The 13,589-nt window shown below is 36.9% G+C and overlaps 1 protein-coding gene across 1 annotated transcript in view; it reads right to left on the reverse strand.

Moving 5' to 3' along the window:
- FGD6 (FYVE, RhoGEF and PH domain containing 6) overlaps positions 1 to 13,589 on the reverse strand; it is a 65,146-nt gene that overhangs the window by 16,518 nt on the left and 35,039 nt on the right. The window contains exons 7-13 of the mRNA XM_026693893.2: positions 12,697 to 12,853; positions 11,772 to 11,859; positions 8,942 to 8,992; positions 6,098 to 6,156; positions 5,612 to 5,683; positions 4,029 to 4,097; positions 572 to 655 (exon numbers count right to left, since the gene is read on the reverse strand). Coding sequence (XP_026549678.2) covers positions 572 to 655; positions 4,029 to 4,097; positions 5,612 to 5,683; positions 6,098 to 6,156; positions 8,942 to 8,992; positions 11,772 to 11,859; positions 12,697 to 12,853 — 580 coding nt within the window. The remainder of the gene's footprint in view (positions 1 to 571; positions 656 to 4,028; positions 4,098 to 5,611; positions 5,684 to 6,097; positions 6,157 to 8,941; positions 8,993 to 11,771; positions 11,860 to 12,696; positions 12,854 to 13,589) is intronic.

Genomic DNA, 13,589 nt, shown 5'->3' on the forward strand with positions numbered 1-13,589 from the left:
TATCATTATGATTCAAAAAGAATAAACACAGTTGATTGATAATAAATGGCTTCAGCCAACCACTAACCATGAGTGAAAGAAAAGTTTGTGTTATCATTCATATTTTCTGAAAAATGGCCAAGAAATAATAAATTCTTCCAGGGTATGTAAACTTATGAGCACAACTGTAGAAGGTCAGTCATAGGACATGTCTACCTGTAGAACAGCCAGCAGAGGAGATCTCCTGAAATAAGCTGGAGCATGGTACTTATTTGTTAGTGAGACCTGTTAAGGCTGTATGATGTAAACTGGCTCAAATGATAGAACTGGGAACAATCTAACATACAGCCAGAAAATCTGGCAAGCTGTGGATAGAACTTGCCATCTCTGCTCTTTCCCTGCACTGCTTTTTTATTAGTACCAACGTTTTCTGAAAATGAGACAGCCAATAACTACATTTGGCATAATGTTCAGAGTAACTGATTTCTCAAATAGCAGTTTCAGACTGCTAATTTTGGTGCACAAATTCAAACTATGTTTTATAAGACAAGCTACTGTACAATATATATATATATATATATATATCACTCACTTTCATTCCAGCCAGTGATAGCATGTTGTTGAGTTTATACATTCCAGACTGCAGAGGAGTTGTATACAACAGGGTGTCATTAAACTGCAAAGTAAATTTTTTTTTTAATGTAGCTGACATATCAACTTACAACTATACAAGTCTGGTGTGGAAGGTCTATCTCATTCCCCATCTTAATGGGCATATTTTGTGAATAGACATGAGATTTGTCTTCTTCCTTAGGGTTTTTCCTGCCCCAATTTTCAAGAGTGAAATTCAGATTTCAGCAATTTCTACATTTATGAAAATTACAAAAAATGATAAAATTGCACTGATAAACATGAAAACATTAATATTAATGAGTAACTGTCAATCTGTTAGGATAGACCCAAACAGGAAATACATACTCCACAGGAAATCTAGAATTATATATTTTATTGAAATTGGTTATAACTACAGATTCTTGGAAATCCAAAATATGTGTTACCTTCCCTCCTTCTTATACCTCAGTGAATAAAGGAAGCATTTGTCTCAGTTGTTCCAAATATATTTGTACTTTAAAGTCATCTTCTGGATTTTTTACAGTAATATATTAGAGAAAGCAGTGAAAACAGCTAATCCTTAAAAATAGCCTTTTTAAATTTACAAAATCCATTTAAATTATTTGCTTTGTATGAAACAATGCAAATCTTGCAACGCATTCTTGATTAACAAACATCCCGTCCACTGCTATTTTTCCCCTGCAACTGGGAAGGTACTTGGCCCCAAAATACAAAGGTCACATTGAGCCTCAAAACTAATGGACTTACTTCTACAAATGTATCTAATTGCTTTTTTAAAACTATCCAGCTAGCAGTCACCCCTACTTCTTATGGGAATGAATTGTCCAAGTTAATTACATGCTGTGCCAAGACAATATTTCTTCTGTCTTAAATCTTCTAATGCACTGGATGAAACATGCCCTAGTGCAGTGGTGGCTAACCCTTTTGGGCTCCTGTGCCAAAAACTGTGCGTGTGCTTGCACGCTCGTGTGCCAGCATCCAGAAGGCATTGCGCGTGCCCCCCACGCCCCCTATGCATGCACGCGTAATCCCAACCTCCCTACCCCCTGCCGCCCCCTTACCTGCACTACACCTCACAGCTGATTTTTGGCGGGTTTGAGGCCTTTTTCAGCCTCCCAAAGGCTTGAGGAAGGCTTCTGCAGGCCAAAAACTAGTCCCGTTTCGTCACTTCTGGTATTTTTGGAAAAACAGGAAGTGATGAAACAGGGCTACTTTTTGGCCTGCAAAGCCTGCAGAAGCCTTCCTCAAGCCTTTGGGAGGCTGAAAAAGGCCTCAAACCCATCGAAAATCAGCTGTGAGGCGTACACATGCACAGTGAGGTAAGTTTGCCTGCAGCTCGTTTGCCGGCACAAATGGCTATACGTGCCACCTGTGGCACGCATGCCATAGGTTCGCCATCACGGTCCTAGTGTTTTGAGAGAGAAAAACATTTTCCCCCTGTTTACTTTGTCCATATCATGCTGGCTTCCATACACTTCAATTATATTCCTCCTATCGATCGTTTCCAGTTTAGCTTGCAGCCTACATACTCTAGTCAATTCCTACTTCCACATCTGAGCAAGCAGACAGAATATACAGAACAGCTGGAAAAATCCAGTTGGCATTTATTTATTAAAAATTAGCAAAGATCAAAAACTTTTAACTGGCAAAAAAGTGGATGAAAGGCAGATATAACCAGGGAAAGAGACTCATGAAATCAGGCAAACATTATCTACGCAAGTCTATATTAAAAGGACAGAGGAGAGATCTTTTAGAGCAGTGGTCGCCAACTGATGGGCCACGGACCACTGGTGATCCATAAGAAAATTTTGGTGGTCCGCTGAGAAATGTCACCCCTAGAGCAACCCACAAAGCAATTAATCAAGGCTGTACGGGAACACAAGGCTGCGCCACCTACATGACCCACGGGAACTCTCCCTGTCCACTCACTCCTTACCTGGCAAACTTGCCTGCTAAGTTGCTATTTTTCCTTTTTCCAACAATCGGCTGTTCTGTGCCAGGAGATTTAGATTAGCTAGAAAGCAGGAAATCGTTGGTTTTCTTGTTTTCTAGCTAATCCTTAGATCTTTGGCTCTGCTTTTAAGCAGAGCCAAAACTCCCTTAGGACTGAAGGTTCTATTATTCAGTTGCAGACTCAGATAGCTGATGGCAGAAACACAGATCTCTAAGTGAATCTGTGATTCTGTGAGCAACTCAATCTGCCTGCCTGCTTTACCTGATTTTGGGTAAAAGTTGCTCTTTTTTTATAAAAAATTCAATATTTACATATTTATAATATTTACATATGAGCCAAGCCCAGCCAGTCACATGACCACCAAGCAAATAAGGCCATGCCCAAGAACCAGTTAAGAAATTTGAATCCCACCCCTGCCTTTGTGTGTGTGTGTGTGTGTGTGTGTGAGAGAGAGAGAGAGACAGAGAGAGACAGAGAGAGACAGAGACAGAGAGAGACAGAGACAGATAGGTTAGATCAGATCTCTCTCTCTCTCTCTCTCTCTCTCTCTCTCTCTCTCTCCCCCCACCCCCTCTTTTCCACCAACGTCAGCAAGCTACCATCAGTCAAAATTCATATTAGTGGTCCCCGAGATTTAAAATTATGAGTTTGGTGGTCCCTGAGGTCCAAAAGGTTGGCAACCCTTGTTTTAGAGTCACTGCAAACAGTACTGTCAAAAATTATGGACAGTCCAAAACAAATGGACTTTGGTTATTCCAGTCTTAAGTCTTTTTTTGTACATAACAGCAGCAGAACAGAGATAGAAAGCAGGTCACTTAGATGATCCTTCTATTCTGTGCCATATAAAAGTTCTACGAAATCCTACATTACTTGCTGGTCTTTAAGCTGGAATTGTTGTATTGTATGGTATTTTATTATATGGAATTTGTTGTATTGTAACTAGAATCTTGCTTTTTCTGAAGATTAATATGATTCAGTGATTGGCTCATAAATCACAACAAGCTATCATTTCATTTTGTTTGGTTTCAGCTAAGTCAACTATGCACATTCAGTCAGTATTGTTGGTAAACAATGATCTATGGCTTAGTACAATTTTTTGCATCTTAAGCCAGATATTTAACATATTGTTAGAAGAATTATGTGATTATGAAATACATATTTGAATTGTACTTAGTCATATACCAAGTACACTTCAAATATGTTATAGATGAAAAGTTTCACATTACAAGAAGTGAGTTGCTTGAGGGAATCTTTCTCAAAAACAAAAAGACGATGAAGACCACCAACTATGGAGGAATGGTTACCTCAATTCACTTATAGAATATTAATGAAGCCACAATAAAAGAAAAACAATAGCATAAATTGCAGTGTAAATTATTCAAAACCATTAGCTGAAATTGCTAGCTGTTGGTATTTAAGTTCTCCATTAAAAACTGCTTTAGCATTACGGTGTTCATCTTACCAAAAAAAACATTCTTGGCTGCATTACTTTCCGGGAGAGTTTCATCAATGTTCCTTCTTTCAAAAACACCTGATTAACAAATATACACAGAAAATCAACCAAGATGAATATGAATCTCCCATCTAGTAGTAATGTACCAAACTCCAGACCTTTTGATACGCCCTTGCGAATATGCTTTCCTTCTGACCTCTTGCTACCCCTGCAGCAAGAGAGTAAAGTTGCTTCTTACACAAAAAGTAACAAGCCTTACTTTCCATGTAGCGATTGGTTCTTCTTGGCAGAAAAAAGCCACTGTTTGCAGCTGGTGTGTTGCTTTTTCCAAGCTAAGAATAAACAATCTTGAAGATTTTTCATGACTGTTTCTTTAAAAATATTTAATTTTGTGAATAATTTACTCTAAGTTATTTTCTCCTCTAGAAAACAAAAGGAGTCAAGTTTAGGAAAAACATTAGACATATTGGGTACAGAAGAAAGAAAGTTGCTTGACCTTTGGTGAAGAAGTTGTAGGAAAATTATATTGGTTTAGCTTTCATGTGGGAATGTAACATTTTCACTTTGTCATTATGGGATACTAAGTGTAGATTAATTAGGAAAAAATGAATTTCAACAACTATAGAATCAGGCTGAGCATTACACAATTGACAAAAGTGAAGGGGGTCTGAATACTTTCTGAATGCACTGTACATGGAGCCCTGTTTGAAAATAGTTACAAATTTTGTAAAACCTTTGATTGTGTTGACAATGGTTCCACCCAACCTTCATTTAGAGCTTTTGAAGATTTTTGTAAAGGCTGTTCCAGGATCAATGAAAAAGCCTGTGCTTTCAGACCTCTACTAGCATCTTTGAATGTATATTGCATCTGGATTTTTTTAGGTGGGGGAGAGCTTACTATCTGGATAAACCTCCCCTCCCCAAAAGAAACTGCTATAGAGACATCGGGTGTCTCTTACAGCAACAGTATAAATAGCCACAAGGGTTATATTCCCTGAAGGGAGAGGGCAGTCCAATGACGCTTTCCTGCAAGGGGATCAGACCTTGAGGGTTCCAGAGTTCCTTCAGACTCCTTTGTGCAACACATAATGTTTATGTAGGACATGATACTGCATTTTCTGGTGAAAAAAATACCACTTGGTCCACCTTCATCGAGAGTATGTGTATGATCCTTCTATCAAGTAAAGAAGGCCACAGAAGACAGATAGATCCCCAAAATAGGCAATGTTCATGGGATAGCAAAGCAATTTTTGCACAGGAGGAGAGGAACAGGGAAGCTGATTTATAATCCAGACTACTTTTAAAACTAGATGCTAGAAAGACAAGGCTGTATTAGCTATGTAGACTTCATGGAGCACCAACAACCACCATGAAATAGTGGACTGTGCTTGTGACATCATACTTTGCTTTGTCCTGTCTCTTATAATGGCAGCACCTCTCTTGCTTTTCAAAAGGAACAGAAGTTAATATCCCAACTAGGGATGAGTAATTATAGGGCTTTTTTTTTCCCCTTTCAGAGCTGTTAATCTGCATAGGGGATGAGAGGAAAGACTTCAATCTATAGTTTTCCTGTGATATCTAAATGAACTTACCCTCCCAGGTTGCACAATTTCATGATGACCAGTTAAGCTGTATTGTATTTGCATAAGCTTCTGAAAATTATCCTAGAAGGTGAAAGTAGAAATGTTACTGTCTAGTTTTTAATATCTTTATTGTTTTATTTTTGTTCACTACTATATTCTTTTATTTATGAACTGCCCAAAGTTGTTGAGAGTTGAGCATTTAATAATAATCCAAAATAACTCACATGATATAAATATCAGAAATCATTCACATGCAATTAGCCAATACGGCCATTACATCCTCACACACACACACACACACACATATATCTTTTAAAACAATATATTTCAATATATTTCAATAGAAACAAATTATCAACAGCATGTACAAATATGATATTCTATTTTTATACCTTTGAGCTTTGTGACAAAGCAATAATTCAAATTCATTATAACAAAAAATGGTGTCTGCCCTTTTAAAACTTTAAGAGTTTTTACAACTGGAACACCACTTACCCCCTGTTTCATAATGTCATTTGCATGATTGGCCACTTCTATGACAACAGCAAGAGCATCTTAAAAAGAACATATAATTATTATTATATATTTTATATTGCTTTATTATGTATTCAATACTTACATTCTAATTCTCCTATATAGGCACTGCTTGAAATGTATCAGAAAGAGATTACATATTCTAATTAGAAGAAAATTGGTACCCTTATTAATAAGACACTTTAAAAACAGTCAAAATACAATAAACTTATTAAGGACCTCCAACCTATCGAGAAAACCTTAATGATAGTAGTTCATGAACTTGGTTACTGCAGCATAGTCTATCTGTGGCTGTCTATGAAGATGATTCAGAGGTTGCAAATAGTACAAAACCAATGACCAAACTGATAGCAAGGAAAACCAGATTTGGCAGAATATCACCCATTTTGAGTTGCTGCACCTATTACCAATTAACCTCTAGGCCCAATTAAAATACTGTGTTTTAAATTTGAATGCATATGGCAGTGGCTGATGGAGCCTGCCCATTATGTAGGACCTCCAGATCATACCTGCTCAGAATTTCATCCAGGTATGTGGTAAAAGGAAACAGATCAGAAAAGGGGCTTCTCAGTGGCTTGCCCTATACAAGGCAGCACAATGCACCCAAGGGTACACTTGGCTGTCCTTTTAAAGTAGGTTTTCTTAGCTTAAGCGGTGCTAGGAGACAGTTTGTTCTTTCACTGTAATCTAGAGTTAATTGTATTAAGTGAGCCTCGTGCTATTTTACATAGTATTCTATATCTAGAAAAAATCGTAGCATTGGACAGTATAATTTTAATAGATAACAGATAATCAAAGTTGGAAGGGACCTTGTAGGTCATCTAGTCCAACCCCCCGCCCAAGCGGGAGATCCTTCACCATTTCTGACAAATGGCAGTCTAATTTCTTCTTGAAAGTCTCAAGTGATGGCGCTCCCACAACTTCCGTGGGCAAGGTGTTCCATTGGTTGATTGTTTCACTGTCAGAAAGTTTCTCCTTGTTTCCAGGTTAAATCTCTCCTTGTTCAGTTTCCATCCATTGTTCCTTGTCTGACCTACAGGCGCTTTAGAAAATAGCTTGACCCCTTCCTCTCTGTGGCAGCCCCTCAAATATTGGAAGATTGCTATCATGTCTCCCCTGGTCCTTCCCTTTACTAGACTAGCCAAGCTCAGTTCCTGTAACCATTCTTCGTATGTTTCCTGGTTGCTCTTCTCTGTACTTTTTCTAGAGTCTCAACATCTTTTTTATAATGTGGTGAACAAAACTGGATGCAGTACTCTAGGTGTGGTCTTACTAAGGCTTTATAGAGTGGTATTAGTACCTCCCTTGATCTTGATTGTATCCCTCTGTTAATACAACTTAGGATTGCATTAGTTTTTTGGGCTACTGCTGCACACTGCTGGCTCATATTTAGCTGGTTGTCTACTAAGACTCCAAGATCCCTCTCACAGTTACTGCTATTGAGCTTGGTTTCACCCAGTCTATATGTGTACTTTTGTTTTTTCTTGCCTAAGTGTAGGATTTTACTTTTCTTTACATTGAATTTCATTTTGTTAGATACGGCCGAGTGTTCTCGTCTGTCAAGATCCATCTGGATCTTGAGCCTATCTTCTTGGGTGTTAGCTATTCCTGCCAGCTTAGTATCACCAGCAAATTTGGTAAGTTCCCCTTCTATTCCCTCATCTAAATCGTTCATGAAGATATTGAAGAGTACTGGGCCTAAGACGAAACCTTGTGGCACCCACTGCTTACTTCCTTCCATGTAGACCTAGACCCATTAAGGACTACTCGTTGAGTATGGTTTGTCAGCCAGTTGTGAGTCCATCTAGTGGTGGTACTATCTATTCCACTTTTTTCTAACTTACTAAGAAGTAGGTTGTGGTCTACTTTGTCGAATGCTTTGCTGAAATCTAAATATATTATGTCCACAGTATTTTGCTGGTCTACTAATTTAGTCACTTTGTTAAAGAATGAAATAAGATTGGTTTGGCATGATCTGTTCTTAACAAACCCATATTTTAGAGGGAATAAAATTAAATATTTAATAAATATATTTCAGCAAATGTTTTCAGCTTGCCCTAGAGAACTATGACTTTCTCTAAGTAGCTGCAGTTACAATCAGTATAAAACTGGCTGTATAATTAAGTTCAAACACTATGTGCAAACACTTAAGTGTTATCTTCCAGAATTTATTTGAATCGTTTAAATTCCTTACACAAGTTGCACATATGTTAATATATTATTATGGACGGCTACTTGGAATTATGGGACTTAAAACGTAACACATCTGGGAGGATACCAAGCTGGGAAGACCCCACATTGAGCATAGCATTTCTCTGCTATTCATTATGGGAGTTTCATTTTCAAACATGAAAATCTAGAAGGTCAAACTCCTTGAAAAAATAGTAGAGAGAACCTGTTCTTAAGTAAAGTCTAAGGCATTTCCTCAGAATCCATTTTGAACTGTGCACAACCCAAAAAGTTATCTCTTCTCCCCTCTATGTCATATCACACTCAATTATAGCATCATGTCAGAAGGGGAAGTTCCAAACCCTCACTTCAGTTTCCCAAAGGGGCACATAAATCTTCTCAATTGCTTGACTACAATTAAACCATCCAGAATGGTAAACTTTATGTAGCTTTAGGATTTATTTAAGACTGATTTCTAGGCAATTACCAGAACACCTTTTCAACTAAAATCAAAACTTGTTTGTTTTTGGAAACTCTGCTGTACTGATAAACCCATTCCTGATCTCAGAAGATTTTACATTCCTTGAGTCTGCAAGTATTTTTATTTCAATAACTAATATTCAACAAAATAATTACCCTGAGTATCTTTGAAGTCCGCTGAATCTTCTAAAAGGTTCTTCAGATAATCTGCAAGGGGAACAGAATCATGTTATTATCAAAAACAGGCATGGGATCAATAAAAATTAGTGACCTGAAGTTTAAAAATATGAAGAAAAAGTTTTGTACAAGCTAAATCAAGGATTTTTAAGTATTGAAGGGTTATGACAAATTGAGATACAAAATACAGGCATATTGTATATGAGAAATATTTCTCTCTTTGCTACGAGGGAATCAGAAGCTTTTAGTTTCAAGGGAGAAAGAAATTATTCAAAATTCTAACAGCGCACTTTTATCATGGTGTTCAGTGACACTTTTCCACTAATAAATTGGACTGTGGTCTTACTAATAGTTTTGCTCTTGGCCACTAGGTGGCTGAGTTGAATACAGAATAATTCTAGCCCTCAAATCTGTGAAAACACAAAAGCCCCTGATTTTAAAGTGCTTGCTTTTTCTGCAAGAAAATTGCAGAAAGATGACGAAGAGAAGGGAAGAAAGGGAGAGGAAGAGAGAGAACCCATTTCAGGTTCTTGCTAAAACAAAAAAAAAAAAACAAAAAAAATGGGCTGGTTTACAATAACAAAACTTATTGGAATTGAGCTAAATGCTTAAAAATGGCATTGTCTTATCTCCAAACTGCAGTAGACCTATCTAACGTAAGACATTCAAGGAGACTCTGACAAAGAAGTGGAACTGATATATTTTTATTTAATATATTTACTCCCAAACTTCCTTTCTCCTTTTCTGCCTTAATATGAGATCTATGCAGATCTCTCACACAATTTTTTTTTATTTCCATGAGATTTCCTTAAAATTCACAGTATAAATAACCCATCTTCAGAATCCACTTTAACATAATTCTTTTTTCCACATAAATATTTTTTTTCTACATTCAAGTTTAACATGACAAAAATGTTAGGGGGGGGGGATTTATTTCTACTGAAACACAGCAATTTTGGAATATTTGTTTCAAATATTTGAACTTCTAATTAATGCAAAAGTTAAGGAATACACAAAAGTGCTATTCTATCAAAAAGAGGATATTGCAAGTAATAATAGTCTACAGAAAGAAGAGGAAGAGCAGAAGGATATGAGTAAACGGAAGGAAGGGAAATAAATGATCCTTTTGAGTCAGAAAGACCTGGAGGAACATTTTGGTCCTCTATTAAAGTAGTTCTGCTGGAACTTTTCTATCACAGATTAATCTTCTGAGCCAGAACTGTTCTAGAACCAGCTATCCTTTTCTTTAGAACAAGGAGCCCTGGAATATATAAAATTATACCACTGTTTCCAAAGTATAGGTGAAACTTGCAACATGACCTAACCTGTTTATGTGACATTAGAAGGGAAATTTGCTAATTTAATGTATAATTCGGTTGAGCCCACATGCTATAAACCTACAACCATCTTAATTATTATGATTGCAAAAATACAACCCAAAGTTGTATCACATCTTGATTGACTTGAATTCTACCATTTTTACCACTACATTAAGAAAGTAGCACATGCAAAGAAGAACAAGTCATTAAGTTTTTCTTCAGCTGGAGGACACATAAAGGAAGCGGGGTTAATATAAGCTGATGCAGTTGAACAATTATACAATGTGTAAATAGTACATTGTGCAGCTATTTTTTTGGTTTGACTTTCTCTAGTGTTTGTATACAATATCCTGACTAGATAAGAGTCTTCCTAATCCTTTTCTCCGCCTCAGTTTACAAACAATTTGCTATATTATGAAGGTGCAGAAGTGGAGTGAAAAACTACCTAATAATATATTTTTATTATTAAATAAGAGCCCTGGAGACACTTTCCCACAGTACACAGAGTGACCCCTATCTGGATCTTTTTAAAAAAATCAGATTTCTTTTAAAATTATGTTAGCAAGAATCTTGTGTTTCAATTCATTCCCATAATTTGTTATGAATGCAGTCAAAATATTGAAAACAAAATACACACACCCAAAATTCAGTTTTCCATGCCAGTGTGGAATACAAAAATAATATTCAATTTACTGTTGAAGTTCTGCTTCATTTTTATTGAAAGCATCAACTGTGAACTTTTGGTTTAAATAATTTTAAAACACAGTTATTAATTCCAATCATAGCTATTACCCAGTGAAAGATTTACTGCATGTATAAAAATGGTTACCATTATGTAGCAGTGGATGTCAAAGTAATCTATTAGGTGGACAGGAGGATCTAGAGCAGGGATGTCAAATTGGATTACTTGAAAGGCTGGTTGTGGGGGAGGGGGGAGAAAGACAGCATAGATGCCCTCCTGCAGCACCCTGCTGGCCAAAAAGGAGCACAGGGGCTGTGGGTGGTCCACCTGTCCCATTTTTGGCTGGGACAGCCTCCTGCAGCCTCCTGCAGCACCCTGCTGGCCAAAATGTGGTGCAGGGCTATGTGGGGGATTGCCCGTGGCTTCCCACAGACCATTTTGGCCAGAGGGGTGTTTCAGGAGGCCATCCAGGCCGAAAATGGAGTGTGCGGGGGCCGCTGTCCCCCCAAACCCCATTTTCACTAGCAGGATCAAGTGTTTTACAGAATAAAACACATCAAAAATGGCTTATGCAAAAGAATGACCATAGACTGGAAATTCCCACTTTTGTTACATAATTTTCTATTATTGCTTACCCAATTGTTATACATGCAAAATTTACTCATTAAAATAAAGAACAAAGTGATATTTTAAAGCATTTAATTTGGGGGGGAATCAAATGGCCTATATAAAATACTGCTGTCCCTTTATTATACACATAATACACCCACCCACACAAATATTTTTAGCTTGTAAAGTTTAGCCTTACCTGTTAAAAGAAGCCTGTATTGAGGGATTCTCTGTACTGGCTTCAGCAAATAGTGTTTCAGTGCCAAGTTAGCACAGCGGGGACTCATCTGAAAAATAAAATTCTAGAATTTCCACACCAACTAACTTCATTTAAAGCAACCTAGTTTAAAATCTGCAGAGTGAGTTGATTTGAACCAGATGAAGCAGTTATCATCCTTGTGATATGTTAATTTTTATATCACCAAAGAACTATTATGGGCTGACTTCACTTTAGAAATGTCCTCTAAAAATAAATAGCATGTCATTTTGCTATGATTGTAAAAGCTTTACTGTTTTGTCTTTGCCCATTTGTGAATGAGCCAAATATAATTCATCCATACTAGGCAGATACCCAACTGTAAAACATTGAAGAAAATGGATATTTTTCTCCCTAGTGAAGCTGAGGCATTATGCCTTCATAATAGAGTCAAGATAGATTCATAGATTTACATTCAGATATACAAAGAAACTAAACATGGAAGTGTGGTGATTTTGGCAAAATGTTTCATCTGAAGTAAAAAAGGTTTTACCAAAAGTCTTGAATAATGCTAAAATTTAATAGCAAAGTGATGGGGTGTTGTGATCATATTATATTAACCAAAGCTATCATGGACCTTATAAGCATTTTAGGTCAATATTTTGACAGTTATATCAAAATATTGATATAGTTATATCAAAATATTGATATAGTTATATCAAAATATTGATATGTTTTGTTTGTTAACCTTATGTTGACATATGTGCAATTTAACCTTCACAAAACCCTCATTCATATACAGTATATACTATATCTCGAAAAGAGATATGTGCATTTTATATCCTGAACTTACAATACATAAAACTGTCCTTAAACCCAGAGTCTGTAGAGGGGATGAAAGCCAATATATTTGAAAAGATTAAATTACCTCAAATTCTCGAACAACAGCCGCAAACCCAGGGTTCTTTTTACAATGTTCATCAAGGAGGGCTATATTCCTATCAAATTCTTTTATGTAAGTTGAATACATCTTTAAGTAAGGCCCCTTTTTCACAAATATATCAGCAATTCTCTGATGGTCAATCCTAGAATTCAACACAGTGAAACAATTGGAATTTGCAGCTGAAGAATGCAACACAGGTAGTCCTCAACTTATGACCACAATTGAGACCAGAATTTCCACTGCTTAAACGTAACAGCTGTCGAGTCACACCCAATTTATGATCTTTTTGCCATGATTTTTAAGTGAATCACTGCAGTTGTTAAGTGGCACATAGTCATTAAGTAAAACTGACTTCCCCAATTTTCCAACTTTACCTGTGAGAAATTGGCTGGGAAGGTCACAAATGGTGATTCCAGGATGCTGCAGCCATGCCAGTTGCCAAGTGCCCAAATTTTGGTCACAAAACTGTGACGATGCTGTCATGGTTGTAAGTGTGAGTACTGGTATTGATGAGTGCTTTTTTCAATGCAGTTGTAACTTTGTATGGTCATTAAATGAATTAAATGAATAAGTTGAGGACTATTTATGTGTGTGGGGGGGGAGGGGTGTTTCTCTTTCTACCCCGTTCTGTCTTTATATATTCTGCATCCAGAAGTCAAGGACAAAAGAGGCCACTCAGATCTAGGTATTCAGAGATAGGTTTCTTTGAAAATTTAATCCAGTTGCTGTAATAAACTCAAAATCAAAGGGAATTTACTTTCAACATATTCCAGAATATATTCCAAGTAGCTACCTAAATTCAAAGGGCTCCCAGTAGCTTGTGAACGAAATCTAGGCTTTAGACAATCATCTTATTCTCTACCCTAAATGTTATTGGA

Source organism: Notechis scutatus, chromosome 6 (assembly GCF_049901735.1).
Source record: "Notechis scutatus isolate UNSWTSFEM ecotype Mainland chromosome 6, rNotScu1.2, whole genome shotgun sequence".
In the NCBI taxonomy this organism is placed as follows: Eukaryota; Metazoa; Chordata; class Lepidosauria; order Squamata; family Elapidae; genus Notechis; species Notechis scutatus.